This window comes from Varanus komodoensis, unplaced genomic scaffold, assembly GCF_004798865.1.
Source record: "Varanus komodoensis strain SLA01 unplaced genomic scaffold, ASM479886v1 scaffold8, whole genome shotgun sequence".
Lineage (NCBI taxonomy): Eukaryota > Metazoa > Chordata > Lepidosauria > Squamata > Varanidae > Varanus > Varanus komodoensis.
The window spans coordinates 10,688,413-10,710,637 of record NW_025336481.1 but is presented as its reverse complement, the minus strand read 5'-3'; the positions used below and the strand labels follow the sequence as shown (position 1 = coordinate 10,710,637).

The window sequence follows — 22,225 nt, the reverse complement described above, 5'->3', positions numbered from 1 at the left end:
GCCGCCGACCGAGGACGACCCTCGGATCCCGGCAGCCCATCAGAAGCAATCCGCCTCGCGGAGAAAGTAACCAATCGGAGTGCGAGGTGCTGTCCTATCGGACGTTCCCATTGGCTGCGTAGCGCTGATTTGGGAGGGTTCCTTCCTGGTTGGAACTGTTTCCTTGGGGTAAGCCCGTGTCTGGTCAGGGCAAGAGCGAAATCCGCCCGGGAGACGCAGTTCTCTCGATTCGCCGCTTCCCTGTAAGTTCGGGTGGCTTGTATCCAATGTTAGTCTCACTTAGAGTAGTCTGAGTGCCTGCTGTTAGTCTCTATTGAAATGAATGGAACTTCCATTAGGTTAGCATTGGATGCAACCCCCTGTTTGAGCGCTAGGTGGATATGCTCCCGCTGGGCGCGTGAAGGTGCACCTGTTTCACTTCTTGCTATGCAGCTGCCAATCGCACAAGAACCCAGTGGGATGGGTGGCAAGTCTAAGTACGATGAGGTAACTGTTAGTCCAGGAAGCAGCGCATCTTGTCTTGCCTGCTGTGTGAACAACCCATGAAGAGAAACCAGGATTTATTGTTGGACTGTGCCCTCGAGGTTGTTCACCATGGCTTTCTTAGCTGGGTTCAGGGCATCCAGGATTAAACCACAATCTATGTTCAACTCTTACGTGTGGATTATTGTGCTGTAACCCAGCCATGGTGAACATGTCATCGGGATTGGGACACATCTTGCATCAGTCTGTCTGGGGTCAGGTGTGCAACTGAACACATCATATACTCTGCTTCCGTAGGCTGTATCCTGCATATACCTTGCTTGTCTACACTGTATGTAAGTGCTTTACATACTCTGCAATGTAGTCTGCAAACTCCAGAGGTAGTATTACTCTAGAATTGTCTCTTGCAACATGACACAGGCTGCTGAGTGAGCATTATCTCAGGGCAACTTGAGAAAAACCTATGTTGTAAACTGCCCAGAGAACTCTGGTTATTGAATGGTATAGAGAGTATGATGCTAATGGCTGGCTTTCAAACAAATCCAACTTCAATAAAACAGAAATTTAAAAAAATGAAATGAAATGCATGATATGCAGGAAAAATGATTAAACATATTTCTCTGCACAGACACACAATCTTGGCAGACAGCTGGAGTTGGCAGTAACCACTCACAGCATGGACACCCACTGAAATATGTGTGTGTGTTGTGATTTCTGTGTCACAATGTGAGATACTGGGGACACATTTCTGTACTTCCTGCATAGATGTGTGAGCTGGTGGTTTGATGGCAAGCCTTCTAGTTCTACATCTGAAATTACTCCTCCTCTTTAAAAAGTGTTCCCAGTCTGCTGGTCTGAGACCACAGTGCACAAGTAATGTGGGGGAGGGGTTTACAGGGAAGGCAAGTTGTATAGAGGTTATCCACACAGGTTGCAAAGCAGTACCAGACAGTATTATGGACTGGTAGGATCCAATGTATGCGGAAGCGCCTGTGCACAGGTGAGCTGCAGAAGCAGTTCTCAACTTCACACTTTGTTCTGTAAATGCATGTATTGTGGCTCGGCTAGGATTCCATCAATATTTTCTGCAATAAACACATGGAATGTAAAAGGCCTCTATTTCTTCAAACCTGCAGTGGAATTGCATCAGGAAGCAATGTCTGGAATAGGTGTCTGAGGCTTTGCAGACAAGCACTTTCATTTACATTGTGTATGTTAATTTCAGCCAACACTAATAGCAAAATGTGATAATTGCCTATATTGTGGATCTGAATGTGTCCAAGGAGTCTGGGAACACAGAAATCTCCCTATGGGATAAGTCAGAACCTGTCAGTATCCAAATAATGGTCTTCTGATCTAAAAGAACACCTTGAACCTTGCCTCTCCTTTCTTCATGTCTCTTTTCTGCTATTAATTCCCTGTCTTTCATCTCTTCTTGTGGACACATGTTCAAAAGAAAGGCAGTGGTGTTCCCATTAAATCTTTATAATCTGTCATAAAGTAAAGGCCTAGTTGTTTTATTTTATGAGGCATATACGGTACATTGGAGCAACATTTTTCAGCACATAAAATGTACAACTGCAAATTATTTTTTGGTACACACAAGATTTCAGATGCCACGTCTGAGAAGAAATTGGTCAGATGGTGTTGTAACACTGAATCAAAGGACATTCAGCATCTTACATAACTTTCAGGCTCGCTTTTACAATATGGCTTGTAAGAGGAAAGGGGGGGGCATAGTGTTATTGACTATAGGAGTAACGCAGTGAAAATCTGGCCTACTGCAGTCAATCCTCGGGTTAATTCCAAGTAATATTAGTATTGCAAGATAATAACCAAGGGTTATATTGTGTTTTTCAAGTGCACTGATTAAAATGGTAAAAGTTTAAAAGGGAAAGTAGAATTGAGAGAAAGAAAATTAAAAGTGAACCTCTCCCCACAAGAAAAGGACAATTAGGTTTAGTAACCAGATAGGGTACCTATAACAAGGCATCTTTATAGATTTGTTATCACTAGTGTTGCCAACTTTCCTCTGGCCAGAGCTCCTATGCATGCAGCTATCAAAATTCAGATGCTGAACTTCCGCCTGCCACAAATGTATGTAAAAGACACAGGAGCCTTAGCAGAAATGAGGTTCCTAGTTCATATGTATGTTAGCTTAAATGTTGTAGATGAAATGCTGGAACAATTTTTGCTATGTTCAGAAAACATTGACACAGAAAACAGTAATTACATAAATTCCAGGATAACAACAGTTTGTAGAACAGCCTAAAGAGGTTAGAAAGGGTAAACTGGGGAAGATGGTGGAGTTAGATGATTGCATCCACTGGAAGTTGCTGAGGAAGTATAGCTGGAAAAATCCAGGAAAGTGAGATTAGATTGCTCCTGTTCAGAGGTGAAGTTTGAAACCTCCTGGGATATTGAAGAAGTGCACAATGGGGCATCTTCAGCAGAGAGAGTGGAGGTGTCCAGAAATGTGGGAAATACAAAATCAGAAACATCCAAAGAGCTTGAAGAAGATGAATCAGAGGAATACTGGAACTTTAATTCATTAGTGCTGGTAAGGTCTAATGAACCAGAGGAAGATGAAGAGGTGAGATCGGAAACATCCAGAGAGGGTGAAGAGACTGCATAGTGGAGATCCTGCAAGTCCAGAGGGATTTGACGGGTGAGTCGCAGAAAGGATTGTGATGTGGACTCGGAAAGGTCCAGAGATCCTGAAGAAGTAAGACTGGAAAGGTCTAATGAGACTGTAGAGCTGAGACTAGAAAGGTTTGGAGAGTCAGAAGAGGCGACGCTAGAAATGTCCAGTGAGATTGAAGAGCTGATACTGGAACGCTCCCAGGAGCCTGAGGTGGCAGGACTGGAGAGGTCTATGGAAACAGATGATGAGATGCTGGAGAAGTCCAGAGATGATGAAGAAGAAGGGCTTGAGAGCTCTGGAGAAGGCAAGGAGGCACAACCAGAAAGGCCTGGAGAGGATGAAGCAGTATCACTGGAGCAGTCCCAAGACTCTGATGAACTGGAGCTGAGGTCGAGGGAATCTGAAAAGACAAATTTGGATGCAAATTCCAAGGAGGCCAAAGACTCAAGGCCTGACTGGTCCAGGGAAGCAGAATAGGCAAGACCAGAGGGATCCAGGGGGGCAAGAGGTCCAACTTACAAAATAGGACAAACCCAGAAGATTATCTGACGGTCTTCATGACATCCAATGCTGTTTGAGCATTTTCAGTGGCTTGTTTTTTAAAGCTAGGAAAACATAAAACAACAATTATTTTAAAAATAGTTCTCAGTGTGACTGAAATGAAAAAATCTATTCATCCCTCTGCTGAGCATAGCAGAACACGGGATTAGCTAAATATTGTCCCTGAAATCTAACAAAAGCTCTGCTGGTGAAGAGGGAGAGGAGGGATTTTCATCAGTTTCCCCTATGGCTGTACTACCACCTCCCAAACTTGCAGGGGGGGGGGTCTGGCCAGCTGGAGCAGCTTTCAGAGGCACAAAGGGCTGCAGAGCAAAGGAGAAATCAACAAAAATGGTGTGTGTGTCCCCTCTCCAGTGTGAGTATTATATAACTGGAGTTTTGCTCACATAATTGCTGTTTCAAAGAGTGCTGTTGTGTCCTAAAGCTGTCAAGGAACTTCTGGTTTCATTGCTTGACATGTAATCATTCTAAAAGGTAGGGGGTCTAAATGACCACCTTCTAATCACTTTCTCCAGAAGTAAGAAATTCAACAACTTCATACAACATTAGTGATCATAACATGAAAACCCACACGGTTGGACCCCAGGGCTTCTTGATCTCCACTCTGACCTGAAGTTGCAGAGTTTTAGTTTTCTCTCCAGGGTCTACTCGCCATGGAAATGCATAACATTTCATGAGGAAGAACCATAACTAAGGAGTCAGGCTATTATTTGCTTAACTGGTCCAGTTCTTGCAATTTCTCTCTGCATGGACATTAGACTTTATCTCAAGACAGGGGACATGCCATCCTAAAGAAGCCCAGAGGAAGAAGGGAAAATGAGCTCCTTCCGGCTCGGATTGATAAGTGTGCCAAACAGATACAGCTGATGACAGGTGGACTCAATCTAACAGTTCAAAATTCAGTTTTTGCTCTGTCATTGAGAGAATGCCACTCTCCACATGTTGATAGGGAACTGCTTGTTACTTCTTCGCAAATTCCAGTGGAGAACAATGTATTATAAACTGGTTCTGGAGCTGAAGGCCTGTGAGGCAACCTGGCCCATATGACACTTCAGCTTTGTAAAACTTTTGGATGCTCACAAATGTCCCTCTCTCCCTGTCCTCAAACCCTATCTTCCAGAGGAGCTGATTTTAGATTATATTCATTTGCCGTCTTTATATCGTGCATTTTTGCATGCAAAGATCATAGAAACGACGCCATATGTTTCCAGGCATCTGGGGGTGATAGAAGAAAATCTAGCTTATCCCCTTGGATGTCCTATAAATTCGGTCAGCTCTTTTTTCCCACCTCCTTCCTCTTTCTCCATCTGCAACCAAGAAGCAAACATTTGCTTCCTACATGATGGAAGCAAATACTGTGTCCTGTGGTTTGTTTGTTTGTTTGTTTGTTTTTTGCATTCTTGCACTCCCTTGCCCAGCTTTATGGGGTGCAAGTTTTCTCTAACAACATGTATGAAAAGACCAATAAAAGATTTGCAGATTCTTTTAAAGTAAACTGGCTCTAACCTGCTTTCACTGCTTCTAAAACGAAAAGTTGTGTTACTACACCATAAAGGCAAACCAGATTATTCAGCTATAAGGCTCTGGAAATCTGTGTTCATTGATATGATTTGTTTTTGGTATAATACATTATGAAGACATGCAATCCTTTCAGGAAGAAGTGATGAGGAATGTTTCCTAGTATATCATAATCATCATCATCATCATCATGTTCATTTCTATAGAAGCACACTCAATGTTACGCCAATTAAGGGTGCAATCCTCTATTCTGCAGGTGGGCTGAGTGGCCATGGGATGTGGCCCTGATGCTGTTCCACTGGCAGAAGGAGGCCTGCTGGCAGAAGAGCAACCCCGTGATGGAAGTCCTCCTGGTGTGGTGACAGAAAGCTCCATCGGCAAGGCTGTCCCACTGGAAGTGGGAGCCAAACAGGAACATCCCATGGGAGGTTGTGGATCTGTAGGGCCCTAAACATCTCTATTGCCTCGCCCGAGATGCCTCTAAAGTGGCCCCAGAGCGGCGTCAGCCTGCCAAAGAAGAGGATAGGTGTCACCACAAAGAGAGGACAAGAGAAGAGACCAATCTGCATAAGATGGATGTACTTCAATTTATAAGTGGAGCTGCAAATGTAAGAAGACTTGAAATACAAAGCATCTTTCCCTGTGACCAGGTGGCCTGTGCTAGGCCTGTTGCCTAAGGACAAATAATGGATGGGTTCTTGCTCCTCTTCTCCCTTCCTTGTCCTTACACTGGGTTCCAGGCTAGACAACCAAAATGACTGGGGGGCTGCAGCAGCTCCTCCGTGAGGAGCAGCTACAACAATTGGGTCTGTTCGTCCTAGAAAAAAGGGGAGTAAGAGGAGACATGAGAGAGGCATTTAAAACAATGCCTGATGGGGAGAATGTACAAAGGGAGGCATTTTAATTCCTCTCGTGTAACACTCAATTTAGGGGTCATCCCATGAAGCTGATTGGTGGGCAGTTTAAGACAGATAAAAGGAAGGGCTTCTTCATACAGCATATGATTAAACTATGGAATTCATGCCATGTGAATTGGTGATGGCTGCCAATCTGGATGGCTTTAAAACGGGATTGGGCAGATTCATGAGGGAGGAGGCTACCAGTGGCTACGAGGCTTGCTAACTATGTGCTGCCTCCTTGCCCAGAAGCGGCCTGTCTGCACCCACCAGTTGCTGAGGAGCTTAGGCAGGAGGAGGTCTGGCACCCATCCTGCTGGAGGGACCCTGTGGGCGGCTGGTTTGCCACCATGTGCACATGGATTAGATGGACTCTTGGCCTGACCCTGCAGGGCTTTTCTAAAGTTCTTATGGACAGCATTTCAGATGACGCAGGCTTTCAGAAAGGGAAAGAGCATCCCTCTGGCAGGCCAGCAGGGTGTGCAGGGGATGCGTGCTTCTCTGCTCTGAGATGTTCTGCTCACCTCATTTTGGCAGTCACAAAGCACATGAAAACCTGGACTGAGATCCATGTGCACACAAAGTACTTCTAGCTGCATCAGGTGGCGTCCAAGTTTAACTTCCAGCAGCAAGCAGCTAGAGGAAGACCTGACAGGTGCTGCTCCAGAGGAATTCTGGTGTTTGAGGGATACGTTGTCCTCAGGGAAATGCCATGGCACTTTGGATGCTGATCTGTGGGTCTTACAACTCAAAACACCTCCACCAATCATGCTTCTAGGTTTAAATATTGACTTTGGACAGATTTTGAATGTGTCACTCATTGTACAGCATTCAGGCTTTTATCCTCAAGCTTATGTTCAAGTAACTAAGTTTGTCAAACATCTCATTAAAGCTTTGAAACTTTAACTGGGAGAAAACAGAGCAGGAAATGTTAGGCTCTTTCTAGGGAGCCAAAAAATCTCTATCATTTCACTTTTCATATAGGCAAGAGGGGGAAAAAAGCATTTGTTTTGCCATCTTGCTGAGTGGTGAATTTCAAATTTGCTTTCCTGATTCCCTGAATGTTTGCCGTGGGTATGAAAGAGGATTCTGGGAAACATGAAATGTGCACAACCTTCAAGCGAGGTGAAGCCAACCCACACGTGAACAGAAAGTGTTCTAAGTCTGGTCCAATGCTGCCTTGCAGCTGTGCATGCTGGGAAAGATTGGGGTGCTTTGCAGGCAGTCTTATGGGAAAACATGTCTGCCACTCCTGGAGATCTCACTGTAAAGAATCTGTGATTAGCTGCTAGGAAACCTGAAGCTTCCCTGGAGAGCAGTGGCTGAGAATCCTGCTAGAGGAAGGTTAAATTTCTTTCATTTCAGTTCTTATAATTATGAGGCAAAGGATTATGTGCACTTTAATGGTGGATTTATTTGGTGGCGCTGTTAAATAGTAAAAGGAAAAATAGGCTTTGAAGGGCAACACTTCCTGTCCTGGGGAGACTTTTCATCTCTCAAGATGTTACCGGTGCATTGTCTTGGCACAGCCTGTGCCCAGATGTATTTATAATTGATTTAACGTAATCGCCATGGTCTGAACTCCCACTGAGGTCACTGTTTGGTCTCGACAGGTGTCTGCTATCCTTTATCTCTGGTTGTGGAAGCTGTTCTTCTTCCCTTGACAGAATGAGAACTGAAGGGATTTAAATTCCCTAGGCGATGAAATTCGTGGCAGGCAATCGTAGGTGTCAAACAACACCCCAGTGCTGCATTTCATGGATTTTATTCTTGTAAACTGCCCAGAGAGTTTCCACTATTGGATGGTACAGAAATGCAATAAAATGAATAAACAAACAAACCTGCCAATAACTTTGCACTAATTCTGAAGCTGCTAATATTTTTGGAAGAAATTTAGCAAAGAAATGTGCTATCTCTGTGTAGCCCAGGATTGTTGACTGTAATAAACAATTACTTCCCAGAGTCTCAGGGAGGCTTTCTTAGCCCTGCAACCTGATCGTTTAGATTATTTATTGATGTAATTTGTAATCCTGCTTTCAACCAAAAATTGCCACTCAGGCTGGCTGGAGATGCTGTTGCCTGAACTGCAAACATTCTGTGTGCACTGAATGTTCCACTTCACTACTTTTTGACATCCTAAGAGCATCGGAAGAGCCTGGCTGGGTCAGACCGAGCGTCCCCCTGGCCCGGCATTCTGCGCACACCAGGCAGCTGCCCACAGGATCCCTTGCAGCAACACCTTTCCTACCCATGTTCTCCAGCACCTGCAGCACCGAGCATTCTGCCTCTGATATTGAAGGAAGAACCTAGCCATTGCGAGCCCCCTCTGCCATTAATTTGCCCAATCCTCTTTAGCTGCCCAAACTGGCAGCCATCAATGCAGCTTGTGGAAGTGAATTTCATAATTTCGCTTAAGTACATGCTGGTGAGAGACAACTTCTTTTTATCTGTCCTGAGTTTCCCACCGATCAGCTCCATGGGAGGTCCCTGGGTTCTAGTAGTAAGAGGCATGGTGGAACATGTCTGCCTGTCCATTTCCTCCACATCATGCATGATTTTGCTAAGCTAAATGATCTCAGCTGTTGGAATCTTCCCCTTTTTGCTGCCCCTTTCTGCTCCTCTTCTAGTTGTACAATATCTGTTTTCAGATGTGGCAACCAGAAGTATTCTAAGTATGACTGTGCTGTGCAAATAGATTCGTTTGAGGGAAATACAGTGTAAACCATTTGAGAGCATTATGGTGTATAAATCTTTAAATAAAGAAAGAATGAAATTTTGGCAGTTTTATGTACAGCCCCTTTCCTAATTATGCTCAACATGGTGTATGTGTTTTTCACAGCTGCTGCTCCCTGGGCAGACCTGCCAAGTAAGGGTAGCTATTAAAAAGATAACAGAGTAAGCACTGACATTATATCCACTGATGTTAGGTTTGTGGTATGTGATTTGTGTTACATTAATTTCTTAGCCTTTCCTAGGATATAAACTAGTGAATGTTAAGCATTTTTATATCCTGCTGATTTAAGCAGAAGCAATTTATAGCAGTATTGTGCTTCTAATATTCATAGCAATGTGATCCTTCCTGAAGACTGATAACCGTTGAACAGTGACAAGAAATTAGCCACCCTCCTCTGGTGTTTAGAAAGATAGGATAGAAAGGGCAACACTCATCAAACCCATGTATTCATAAATATGCTACACTAGGAGGCGAATCTTTATGGCAATTAGTCACACATCACCCTAAGCTACAACCAGGTAAAGATTATTACAGTTCTTCATGGAATCACTTCCTAAAAGTAGCACACCTACATAGCTATCTGCTGAGAAATGGCGTGCTAGAAAGAAGCACGAGATGTGTAGCTGATAATCAGTAGCATATATAAAGTTTTATATTTACGACTAATGGGACAGGATGCCGTGTCTTATTTACTTGTGTTATTGCTGCCCTGAGACACTGTGATGGGCAGGATACAAAATTTTTAAAGGAATAAATAAAATAAATAAAAACTAATAAATAAAGTTAAGATTGACACATACCTTGGATCACTGTGGATTTGCCACCTTTCCTCTCTGATGCAGGCCATATTCAGCTGGACTGCTCAAGCTCTGCTCTTCTTCCCACTAATGACTCTAATCTTTCACCAGCTCCTGGAGTGGAAAATGCTCCATGCTGATTTAAATACAGGTCACCAGCTAGTAAATCTCCTAGGGCTTGTGGCTGCACTCAGCAGAAAGGAGCTGTATGAAAAGCTGCCCTAAGCACTCCGCTGCTTTTCTGCTTTGCCAGACTAAGGTTTTGAGCATGAGGGCCCTAAAAATATCTAAAAATATGTATAGCTTATGGATTCAACTTCCGGTTTTGATGATGCTATAGAAAAATAGGTTTTACTTTTTGTTTGTTTGAAAAACCCTAAGTTGTCCACCTTCCCGTTCAAGATGTCATTGTTAGAAAAGCATCCCCTCAACCTGGGAAATGTAGTCAAACTTAGTATTTCCAGGGCTGCAACTCTAATGTCCTTTGGTTTGTTGGTTCAAATATTGTTATCTGAAGGTCAGAGATAACAACTAGGTCCCTGGTTACTTTTCAGGGCATCCCACATACACAAAATGGACTTGTACCATGTAAGTGTACAGGAATTAAATCTGTAACATGGAAAGGGCAAACAATGCAGGGTGGAACCCACACACTGTGTTAGGAAAAATTATTGCTATGCTAGTTTTCCTGATAGGTGTCAAGTCCCTGTGGAGGCTATTCCAGAACAGACGTTTATTGTGGTGTAGTCACACTTTGTTCACTCATTTTTATGGGGTACCTACATTGAAGCTGCTTCCTTCTGCATTTTCTGTGTGCGGCTTCCATCCATTTTCAGACTGCACAAAATCTAAATTCAAACCTGGGGGAATAATGGAACAGAAGCATAGATATATAGATCACCTGTGAGTGTAGATTGACTTAGCACTACTCTTCCATCTTTTCCAAGATGTGCATCTTTGATATAATGCAGTGACTTGTCAGGTGGGTTAACCTATCACCTCTTGGGCACAGAGAGTTGGAAAAATGTCTTCAATGCCATTGGCTTGCTAAGAAAAAAGTGGGGTACAAACCAAGGAATCAAATGTTTATTTCATCATGTACCACAAAATAAACTTCCCTCTAGAAGAAAATGGAGCAAGGACACCTAAGTGAACTGACTGGAATTCTTCATTTAAAGCTTGCAGTTCTCCAGAGGTTTTGGTCTGCAACTCATACTGCCCTAGCCAGCAACCTGTGGCAAGGGTTGATGGGAGTTGTAGGTCAAAATATCTGGAGGGCCACAAGTTACAACCCCTGTCTTGAAAGATTAGGAAGTGGTGGCCCAAGCACAGAACCTTCAACTCACCACCAAGGACCAGAGACAATCCCATTTTAGTTGTTCTTATTGGGCAACGCTTCGGTAGCAGCAACATGGTTGGATAATTCTCCAGCTACATTGATGCTGGCTGAACTTAGGACCCAGCTACACCAAACATCACATCGGCCTTTCATTTAGCTACTTTGGTAGCCTTTTCTGGCTGAAGGATGGTGTAAAAGGATTGCAGATGTATTTACAGCTCACAGGGGACATGGTCAGCATGGGAAGTGTGGTTCTTTCATTGCCCATGCACTGCAATGTCGAGGAAACTTACACCACCGCACCTGCAGTCTCTCATCCCTTGCAAGTTTGCCCTTGCCTTACGGATCCCAGCAGGAACTGGTTTTTGTCCTCATTCTAACTTTATTCTTGTGATTTAGAGTATTTTTGTAAGGAAGGAATTGCACTGGGATGCAAGTTCAGAGAACAGTTTCTGTAATTTAAGGTTCAGACAGTCAAGACAGGTGTTCAAACACTGGAGTGGGGAGCATCCTCCAAAGGGAAACTCATGTTAGTGCAGCTGCTCTGATTAAGCATCCTCCTTTTCTTTGGTCCTCCCTCAGATCTGAGAACTAACAGCTGCAGTGCAAGACAGAGGATGAGCAAGGACCTTCACAAAGCTACCCTGGTGACAACTATCTAGAAACAAGGACACCTTCATTTTTACTTTAAACTGCACAGAACCTTGGTTGTTGGATTGCACAGAAATAGCAAATAAAAGTAAAACCAGAGTGGCCTACAAGTTTGTTAAGAAAAGTGTGCAGAATTGGATTAAAGTGGAAACTTAAAATCTGAGACATTCAGTGGATTTTCATAATATACATTGGAAGACAAAGTGAAATAAAACACTGGAAGCAATTGGCTTTCATTAAATGTAGTACTTCCTGACAGTTAGAAAGTGGCAAGTGCTTCCTGACAGTTAGGACCCCTAAGGTATGGAATGGGCTTCCACAGGAGGTGGTTGAAGTCCCATTGGTGAGGGTGTTCAAGGATACATATCGTAGGCATATCATAAGTGCAACTGGCTGGAGCTGGGGGTCAGACTAGATGGCCTGGGAGGCCTCTTCTGACTTGCTATGTTTCTAAATATGCAATAATGAAACAATAAAATAATTTTACAATGATAAATAATTTTAGAATAATACAGTAAATATGCTGTAGGGCAGGAGTCTGCTTATTATATCACAAGTTGTACAAAAATGTTGCAGGGCTGATTCTCAGAATTTGAATCTCCCCACTCCAGTTCTCTGAAAAGATGAAAACAGCAGTAAACTAAGCTGGAATAGCCTAAGTGAGGGGAGATGAGTGAAACTGTCCATCTAGCACATCATCCAAAGCCCTGACCACCATGGCAAATATTGTGCACTCAGCTTTCTAGCCTAGTAGTCTTTTTAATTAATATTGGGTGGGTGGGGGAAGGGAGAGAGATTGACATCTCTTAGAGGAACAAAGAAACTTTGGATGCAGTGTCCCTCATTACTTGATCACTACACCATCTACCTGAACAGCTTGCTAAAATTAAAACAGACATTTAACTATCAAACACAATGTTTTAATTAAGTTAATGTTCTCAATATGTAAAAAAAACCCCACCAGATATTACTTTTGTAGTTTTTACAAATGCAGTAAAGACAATGTTTAATCCAAGTAGAAAAATATTTAAAATTTAAATATGTAAGTAAACATTTGTTATCTCAGGCATATACACAGGTTCCTCCCCTCTCCCTCATCTGAAGAAGCAGAGATATAACAAGCACTCTCAAAACTAGCTCTCATTTTGTATTACTAGTAATAGACAGTTTGTAAGTGGCACAGAAAACTGCATGCATTAAGTTCTCGAAGCCTAGCTGAGAAAAGAGAAATAGGAAATTTCAAAGCGGACCTGCAACCCATTATTGCTTCCATCACTTACTACTTAGTATAGTAAATTCCAGGAAGACATTAGACTTTTTCTTTATTCCTTCACATCAAAGGTATTGTATAGATGTTAACTTAAAGTGAATGCCATTATTATTTTATATTCCATTCTTAGGTTCTTCTATGAATACTGCCTTCAAATGGAGGAAGATTATGGGAATCTAGGTATTATTTTAGCTATTGAATTCAAGGGTACTTTGTGATAAGATTAAGCTACTTATTTTCTTTTGTTCCTTAGAAATAAAATATGACAAAGTGCCATTTCAAAAATTTCAATAATCTATGATGACTTGCTAAGAGACTGTAGAAAACATCATTTTACAATGTTTCATTTCATTGGAAATAGAACATATACTTCTGCCTTCAGCTAGAAACTGTAGAACCAAAGATTAACTTGTGAACAAATGACTTTTTCCAACTGTTACACTGCTCTTTCTAAATAGGGAATACACAAAACTAAAACTGAGAACTTTTGAGTTCAAGTCTCTCTAATTATGTAGCATTCAAAATTTGGCTAGTAAAAATCTTTGCTATTAGATTTTCAAAAGTATGACACATATATTATACAGCTCAATGCTTTAAGTTAAAGGACACATGTTAAGTACCACAGGTTTCAGGTTAGCAAATTATAACATTCATGACAACAGCATACAAAAAAAGCATTTCAGTATAAATCATATTTCAAGTAATAACTATTGTTCTTCCAATCAAAGTCCTTTCAAAACTGCTCAAGCCTTTGTGCCCACGGTAGTTCTTTCATTTTGGGGGATGATCCCAAAAGTGGCAGAATCCAGGTTAAGTTGAATTCTAACAAAGTAGGAATCTCTGACAGACAAACCTTCCACAGCTAGCTCTACTGAAGGCTTTTTACAGCCTGGAAGTGTAATTCCTGCAAACACAGGTATCATTTCGAGTGTTGGATTATTACAGCTGAAATGAATGTGCAGTCCAACAGAACTCATTCATGCATATTACCTTCATGTATGTAACCCTTCCAAGTTTTAATTTTTAAATTTAATCTACAAATCTGCTTTCTTTAAATAGGTAGAATAAATATTTCCAGCTTCAAGGAAGTTCGTTCCAGACACTACTGTTGTAGATATATATAGCTTTATGCTATTTCTCTGCAAAGGCTGCCGCTGCCATGGGGGACCTTATGTTTCCTCTCGCGGATGATGTGAATTCCTCTATTTCGGCATTCAGTTTGTTGATCACCCATTCCAGTGCTTCACGTCCCTGCAAACAGGCACATTTTTATTAGGAAATCAAGGGACTTTCTAGTCAAGAAAGAAAGTTGGATTTCACACATCCAGCTTTTGGGTCCAGATTCAGAATTAGATGGCAATACATACTTTTTTAGCATTTGAAGATATTGTATTTTCCATCAGTCCTTCCAGGTAACTGCTGACGCTAACCCCTTTCACACAAATTGTTGCTTCTTGAGTCAAAACCGTTCTAAGGAGGAAAGAGACAGACATTTCCAAAGTCATTTCTCCAACTCTGATAAACAACTGGTTTTGTTCTCCATCAGCACTAATGAACTATAAAGTAATGATGCTACTTACTACAAAGAAAACAAAGCATTTGGGAAGGTGATCGGAGGCACATGGCTCCTTTAACTCAGGTGCTCAGAATGGATATTCTCGAATCATTTTTCTTGCTCGTCTGTGTCAGGCACATTCTGGGGCTGTACCCAACCCTGTCTGCAAAGCAGTTTTTCACTTCCCCAGCTCAGCTCTTAAGTCTTGTTCCCTAAATCTGTGCAGCCCCAGACCTGGGGGGGGGGGGCAAGTAGGGGGGCAGAGGCTGAAGGTGAATGGAAGGCAAGGGGAAAACTTGTTATGCAAACTGAAGTGTGCTCATATGATGTCAGAGTTAATCCTGTGCTCCCTACTCTGATAAAAAATACGCAGAACTGGAAAAGCTAAAGCCTTTCCCCATCAATATATCACCAACACACAATAACCAGGAATGTACTGAAATGGAAAACTTATTTGCAATATGCCCTTCCCATAGAGTGTAGACAGAGCAACAAGCTGGAAAGGGCAGAGAAAAGACCGGAGGCTAGCTTAGAGTATGAGAATGCTAATATAACTGTGGAGTTTATATTTCACTATTGTATAACATGATAGTAAACATTTAAATTTGTAGAAGCAATTGTTTTTCTGGGTTAACATACCCGCATTGTTTTTCTGGTTATTATTTGGTGCAACTTTGATGGCCACTGCTAATGACTCATTTGAAAATTTAACAGTAGTTCCTTCTCATAAAGCCAGATTATTTTAATGGCCTTTAAGCAATCACACTGACTCATCCTAAAAGCTTGCCTGGCTGTGCAAAGCAAACAATTCAGAGACCCACAAGCCAGGCAGAAATGTGGCCACCTCCTTTCATACCAGGAAATGGGCATGACAGGGAAGAGAACAGGCAAGGACTGGCACAAGGACGTCTCTCCCACACAATACTATTGTCTTTATCATATGCACTTTTTCTTGATTTTCAGGTTACACAGTTCTCCACCCTTCCTTTATCTTCATAATCTTGAAGGATCAGTTAGTTCTGAAAGACTGGCCAGAGAACTTTGTGGCCCAGTGAGGAATTGGACTGGGACTCTTTGGTCTACATCCAGCACCCAGGGCACTACAGTTTTGGTTTTCCCCTACACAATGCTGAAATCCAATTTTCAAATATGTCATAAGTCTAACGTGCGGTACCAAGTTTTATTTATTTATTTAGGGAACTTCTATGCCGCCCCATTCGCCGATGCCTCGGGGCGGCTCACAAACATAAATAAATAACATCATATAAAGCAATATAATTTAACAGTATAAATTAAGTCGCCCTGGCCAAAGAATAAATAAATAAATAATATTAACAATTAAAATAACGTTTAAATAAAAAGGTCTTTGCCTGGCGCCAAAAAACAAATAACGACGGCACCAGGGGGACCACTCTGGGGAGCACATTCCATAGATTGGGCACCACCGCAGAGAAAGCCCTCCTCTGAATACTTACCCTCCTAATTTCCTTCACGGAGGGTTACCGGAGAAGGGCCTCTCCCGCTGATCTCAAGGGGCGGGCAGGCATATAAGCTGAGTAAGGTTGGCATAAGAACTGAGAGCATGAAATCCTTCACTGCTGTGAAGGGAGCTTGTCTTTGCATAGATTTAATCTCTAACTAAATATTTAATTTCTAATTAAATCGCTCTGTATTCTCTTGTCATTTAACTTCAGGTTTTGTATTTCCTCCCCTTAACAGCCATCTTGTATGCAACTGGACAACCAAGAATCACACTCAATATATCTGATGGTTCATTCATTGATCTTGTTAATATTTTTAACTGTAGTTAACATTTGTTAGTGCATGTTAACTATTAAGATGCTGCAAAACATATGATTTATTTATTAATTATATTCGTATCCTGCCTTTCTCCCCTTGTGGAACTCATGGTGGCCACAAGTGATTCCCAGGTGGCCTCCCCTCCAAGCTCAGGCCAGCCCCACATCTCCTTAGCTTCAAGGTGCTCAAATCCTTAGGTATATCTAAAGAAAAATATTGAAAAAACACTACTTACTTTTCCGGTTCTTGAGGATGGGGTTTATAAATTAGTCTCTCATCTACGGATACCAGATTTGTAAATGAAATCTACAAGAGAGTTAATTTATGCAGTAAGTCTTAATGTCAACAAGTGAAATGTAATAAACTGAAGCTTTGTCTACATCATTAGGGGTACAGTATTTTACTGAAATGAGCCACTGTTCTTAAATGTAAACTTCACCGCATTTTTCCCAAAGGCTATATCACATATAAAGCACCATGAACTAGAACCAAGCCAGTTTGTTTCATGTCCTTCATTTTAGAATGGAGTCACTGCCAGCACAGACTGGCAGGTTCACAAAAGGTTGCCATGTTAACCGTAAACAAAGTAGTGCAAGTTGACACAATCTAGTACAATAAGGACTTCCAAAGGAAATCTCATTTGTATGTTGCTAACAAGCACTACTCCTATTCAATGAAAACAAAAGATGTAAAAACAGCTCTGCAAAGGTGCAAGCAGAATGTATATGCCAAAATCAAAGACTACCAAATAAATTTGAAAAAGACCAAACTCAGCAGATCTTTACAAGCATGAAATTGCAGGACTGGAGTCTATTACAGATACAGAACTTTTAAGCTTCAGTTCTCTTAATACTTACATTAGTAGACTTCAGCTCCATTACCTTCTCCACTGGATCAACTATGGAGTGTTCTTGAATATATGTTCTGGTTCTACAAGCACCAATTAGCTAGAAGAGAAACATCCAACTTTATTCACCTTTCAACTAATTTAATTATTGACATAAGTCCAAGGAATACAAATATGAAAACTTCTAGTCAGTGTTTCTAGAGACTTAAATCTGTGTACATTTTTGCTTCTTTTACTTCATGGGCTTGAAACACACAACTCACTGACACCCATACTGTTTTTCCCTTTGCAATTTTAAATTTTTAAATTGTAAAAACGTTTTCCTCATTTTTCCTTATGTGTGACTAATTAAAAATGCAGTTTTAAGAAGAAGGGCTATTTTTTAACAATAACTCTAACTATTTTTAACAATATAGCTTTCAACTGTTAAGCCATTTCCTAGAGTTTATTTCCATTATTATTACTTTGGTGTAGTGCTTGAGAATGCTCGACTGGGATTCCAGCAATCAGGGTTTTAGTCCCCATTCAGCCATGGAGCTCACTGGGTATCTCTGAGCCAGTCACAGGTTCTCAGCCCAACCTACCTCACAGGGTTGTTGTGGGGATAAGAGTGGAGAATGATGTGAGCTGCCTTGAGTTCCTCGGAAGGAAAAAGGGCAGGATATAAACACAATAAACTAAAGGATTGCCAAAATATAAGCATTCATAAGAATTAAAGTGGTCCCAGACATGCAGGCCACCTATTCTTGGAATTACAGCTTATTTGAACAGGTGACAGTCAGAACTCATGAAAGTATGACATGAAAACCACGGTTCTTGCGATGTGAACGAACAAGCACAAACCTCGAGCTCCTGTGTGTGCTTCTGCTCCCCCGGAGTCCTTCCCCCTTCATTTCTCAGGAGGAATGCAAAAGCTCCTGCTCTGGGTTTTAAATGAACCATAATTCCCCTTGTGTCTCAGATCTACGGTTTGTTTATAACTTGTTTAAGAACAAGTCAAAATCTGAAGCCATTGTTTGGTCCTTGTTTGTTACTCCTATAATTTAAGCAAGCTGCAGTTTTGAGTTTGGACATCGCAGGAACTATGGTTACTTTAAGATGAGAAGTGGAAGCTTTCAACAGAGGCCTCTAAGCAAGCAAGGGGAGAGGGGAATCCAAGTCTAGGACTCAGACTCATTCATGCAGTGAGAAATCATAGTTTCTTGCTATCTCTCAAGGAGGTCCTAAAAATAAATAAATAAATAAAATCAGTGAGCCACGCTATTCACCGTACACATATGTGTTCAACATCTATCCTTTAGAAAGCATATGTCAGAAATGACCTGATTATGTAATACTCTCTTTGCAAAGTCCTGTTGGCTTTCCACCAATTACCTCTTTGCAACTGTTTTATCAATGGACTGTTATCATTTGCTGCAGATTATTCTTGCTCCTAGAAATCTAAGAACCAAACCAGCTAGACTATTCATTCAATGAGAAAGTATAGTGAACAATCAAATACAAGAAATTCATTTATTATAAACAGTTAAATTAATGGTTGGTAACCACTGTGAGACATTAAATGCTTCCAGTTCTGAATTCTGTATAACTATGGTTAAAAACATAAATAAGTCAGAACAAAATTAGTGCTTTGCATCATAAGAATGCAAATGCATCATAAGAATGAGCCAGAGTGGTGTAGTGGTGAAGAGCATGGGACTGGGACTCAGACGATCCGGGTTCTAGTCCCTGCTCGGCCATGGAGCCAACTGGGTGACTTTGGGCCAGTCACAGACTCTCAGCCCAACCTACCTCACAGGGTTGTTGCTGTGGGGATAAGATGGAGGAGGAGAATGATGTAAGCTGCCTTGAGCCCTTTGTAGGAAAAAGGCAGGATATAAATCGATAAATAAATAAAATAAATAAAGAATGCCAGAAAATCCGAAGAAAGTATCTTGAAAGAAATTTTAGTAAGTGTAAAGACAAACTGAACCCCAGTACCCTTTTCAGGGAAGATTGCATTGCAGAAAACCAAGGCAACTCTAAAGAAATACGTTCAGAAAAAATGGTCATGAATCTAGATGGAAGCTTACTGATTTTACGATGGAGGGCATGCCCCATTCTGTACTGAGCAATCTGTGACTATGCAGCTTTCCACTCGGATCCACATGCCGGTCTAGGACATCAACGCCAACCACACTGGGGTTCATGGGATTTGGATATTTCTGCATAGCAGCTGTAGTAACCGTCTCCCAGGGGTGACTGTCAAGGAAAAGCAAAACAAAACCAATAAGGTAATTGTTTTCAAGTCATTATGCTACATAAGAAAAGAGCCTGCAAATGAGCCTCCAAGCCAGTGGACGCCCAAACCAAACAGTTCTCTGCAGCAGCAGAGGCAAAACATTTTTCCAGTACTTTAATTGTCACTAGTGAAAATGAATATTCGCAACTAACAACAACAACAACATAGTATTAGGCAAGGCCGGAAGTTTCAAAATTATAACAAATGTTTTCAGCCAATTATCCCTAACAATTATGTGAGAGGATACATGTATGTCACTGAAATACATATATGTTTGATTGAAATAGAATGAATAAATTGTGACAGCAAAAACTGAACTTTCCCCAACAACCTTGGTGGATGAGAGCGGAACTCTATTAAAATAGATGAGCATACCTATTGCCAGCATATATCATGGCTATTTCTTTGGATGTATCAACGGTTTCCAGTAACTTTTCTTTCTTAAGCAACATAAAGGCAGTACATGCTCTTGTCTTTAAATTTTTGCAAGTATTCTTATAATGATTTCTACATAACATTTAAATTGCATTAAATATGCTTTATTTTTCTTCCAAAAATTCTTGTCTAATATTTGTGCTGTATTGTATCAAAGAGTTAATATGATAGATGTTCTTTTTTAGATCTGTTGTTTACTAAACACTAGTAGAATAAACATACAAAGTTAGATCTCTCTACAGAAAGGGTGATCAGCTGCTGGCCTCTACCTCCCATCTGCTCAAGCCAGCACAGTCAGAGGGATGATGACCATTGTCAAAATGATAGGCAAAACATACAAGCTGCCCACTCCAACTGTACAGTAACAGAACATTTTCTGCTAAAAACTAAGTCCTAGCTTAAGTTTGTATTAGAAAAGTGTCCATACTTTTTTTCCAATTAACATTTTTCTGGAAAATGCACATCACTGGTTTGTGTACAACAGTGTTTTTTCACTTTAAGTAAGTTGTCCATTGTGCAACATTCACCAGAAAAATTACCATGTCACTACCATTACATTAAGATGTCTTGTGGCATCTTAAAAGACAAAAAAAGATATGGGAAAAAAACAGAACTGCTACAGTAGTGGGAAATTCTCAAAATCTGGAACAAGCTAAGCATTGTCTGGGAAGACAATAAAGGGACTTAACACATCAGGTAAACGAAGCACACAGAGAAAGCTCTCTGGTTCTGCGGCGAGTTGAAAACATGGAGCCATTTTGCATCTTGTTTCTTCTGGCTTATAGACACTGAAGAGATAAACTGAACTTGGGGTGACCTGACTATGGCATAGCTAAGACTTGGCCCTGTATCTATTTCAATCCCAAAAATCCATGACTGATGGAAAAAGGCACTCAAAACTAGCAAAGGCAGTGTGTCGTGGCAAGCAAGTTCTTCAGTCAGCAATTGCGAGAACATCTCATGACGAACCACGTGCAGCCTGCACAGTATAGAGGAGGAGGAAGTTTCATGCCATTATGGCTTGCAAAGGCAGGGGAGGGGAGACAATCTTCTCCAGAGCACTTTTTGTTACAATGAAAGCAGGGCCCCCCACAAGAACTTTCTGTTGGGACTTTACAAACTCAGGAGCGGAGCAGGCGGCATCAGCTTCTACTGTGCACCGTAAAGAGAAGCCATTATACCCAAGGCAGTTACCCTTGATCACTTGGAGAAAAGGGATACTGGCAACCTGCTAGTTCAAGGCCACCTCTGATGTAATGCTTCTCTTTTGACAAAATAACCACCCCATGAAATATTAATGCTGTTTCATTTCTATGCTGCCTGATAGCGAAACAGTTGTGCAAACCAGAGAAGTCTCCTTTCACACTTTCGGACCCTTTTCCCACCCCCACCCAACACTTTTGCGCACCTTTCTACAGTACCTTTCAGATATACATCTTCCTGGCTTTCTTTCTTCCTGTCCTTGGCAGGTGACAGAAAGGGGGACGATACCCCCCAATTGGCAGCTAATTCCAAAACCCTCCTCTACAGACTACCCTACCTGACCAAAGCACGGAGAAATAACAGCCAGTGGTGGGGTGGGGGGACATAAAGGGATACGGAGCATGCACAGAGTCATCCAAGGTCATGAGACTCGCCCCCAGCAGGTCTTTCTGAGCCAGAGCCATGCCCGGAGGGACGACTGGGATTTTGGAATACGTTGAAGCGAATGGGGCTGCAGGCGGGTCCACGCCAAAGGAAAGCGGTGTGCTATGAGGTTGTGCTGGCTGTGGCTTGGGGAGCTGGGTTCTAATCCCCTTTGGCAAGCCTCTCACTCATTCTCCGCCTAAGCTACCTCAAAAGGTAGTTGTGCGGATAACATGGAGAAGAGGACCATATCAGCCACCTCGGGATCCTTGCGAGAGCAGATAAAAGGTAGGCTATGCATGCAATTTATTAATAAGATAAATAAATACGGGTATGGGAAGAGAGGAAGCGAAGGCTGATCTCTGGCCAAAGCAGCGCTGCGGTGGGCGCATTAGAGGAGCCTTCGCGGAAGCGGGCAGAGGAAAAGAACTGTCACATTGAGGGTTACTAAAGAACCGGGCTAGCGCCGCCCCCGAGGGGGTAGAGACCTCCCAAGGTCTCCCCCATTCCCCTCCAGTTCGCCCCTTCAGTGCCGCGGCCACTCACTCGAACGTGTGCTCCGAGGTCCAGATCTTCATTGCGGGGAGAGGAGGGAGAATAAGGCAGCGGGGCCTCCGTAGTGCGGCTTCTGCAGTCCCGCCTCCCACCTTGCTCCCTCGCGGCTGGCTTTCGTCCGAGCCGCTTGCCCGCTCTCAGGAGGACCGGAGGGCGCCACGGAGGGGAAGCCACCAGCCGGGCGAGGTCGCAGGATGATCGCAGGGCGCCGGCCGCAAAGGGGAAGAGGCGGG

The 22,225-nt window shown here is 42.1% G+C and overlaps 1 protein-coding gene across 2 annotated transcripts; it reads right to left on the bottom strand.

Annotated features, from left to right (window-relative positions):
* Positions 1-10,697: 10,697 nt before the first annotated feature.
* On the bottom strand, positions 10,698-22,225 carry PRELID3B (PRELI domain containing 3B). Of its 2 annotated transcripts, none has more exons than XM_044455662.1 (6): positions 21,984-22,225; positions 19,168-19,336; positions 17,106-17,195; positions 16,484-16,554; positions 14,261-14,363; positions 10,698-14,144 (listed from the first exon to the last, which is right to left on the bottom strand). In XM_044455662.1, the coding sequence occupies exons 1-6, from the start codon at positions 22,013-22,015 to the stop codon at positions 14,025-14,027; spliced, it is 585 nt and encodes a 194-aa protein (XP_044311597.1). In that variant the 5' UTR covers positions 22,016-22,225; the 3' UTR covers positions 10,698-14,024. The 2 variants fall into 2 exon arrangements, with proteins under 2 accessions (XP_044311597.1, XP_044311598.1); XM_044455663.1 differs by lacking the exon at positions 21,984-22,225 and adding an exon at positions 17,939-18,318 and having other exon boundaries at positions 19,168-19,306.

Bases quoted from the DNA above. Each gene is read 5' to 3' on its own strand.
- PRELID3B (XM_044455662.1), bottom strand. From the start codon at position 22,015: ATGAAGATCTGGACCTCGGAGCACACGTTCGA. The intron at 19,337-21,983 runs GTGAGTGGCCGC...TTTCCTTGACAG, and splicing joins ACCTCGGAGCACACGTTCGA to TCACCCCTGGGAGACGGTTA. The intron at 14,364-16,483 runs GTAAGTAGTGTT...TTTCCTCCTTAG, and splicing joins CATCCTCAAGAACCGGAAAA to AACGGTTTTGACTCAAGAAG.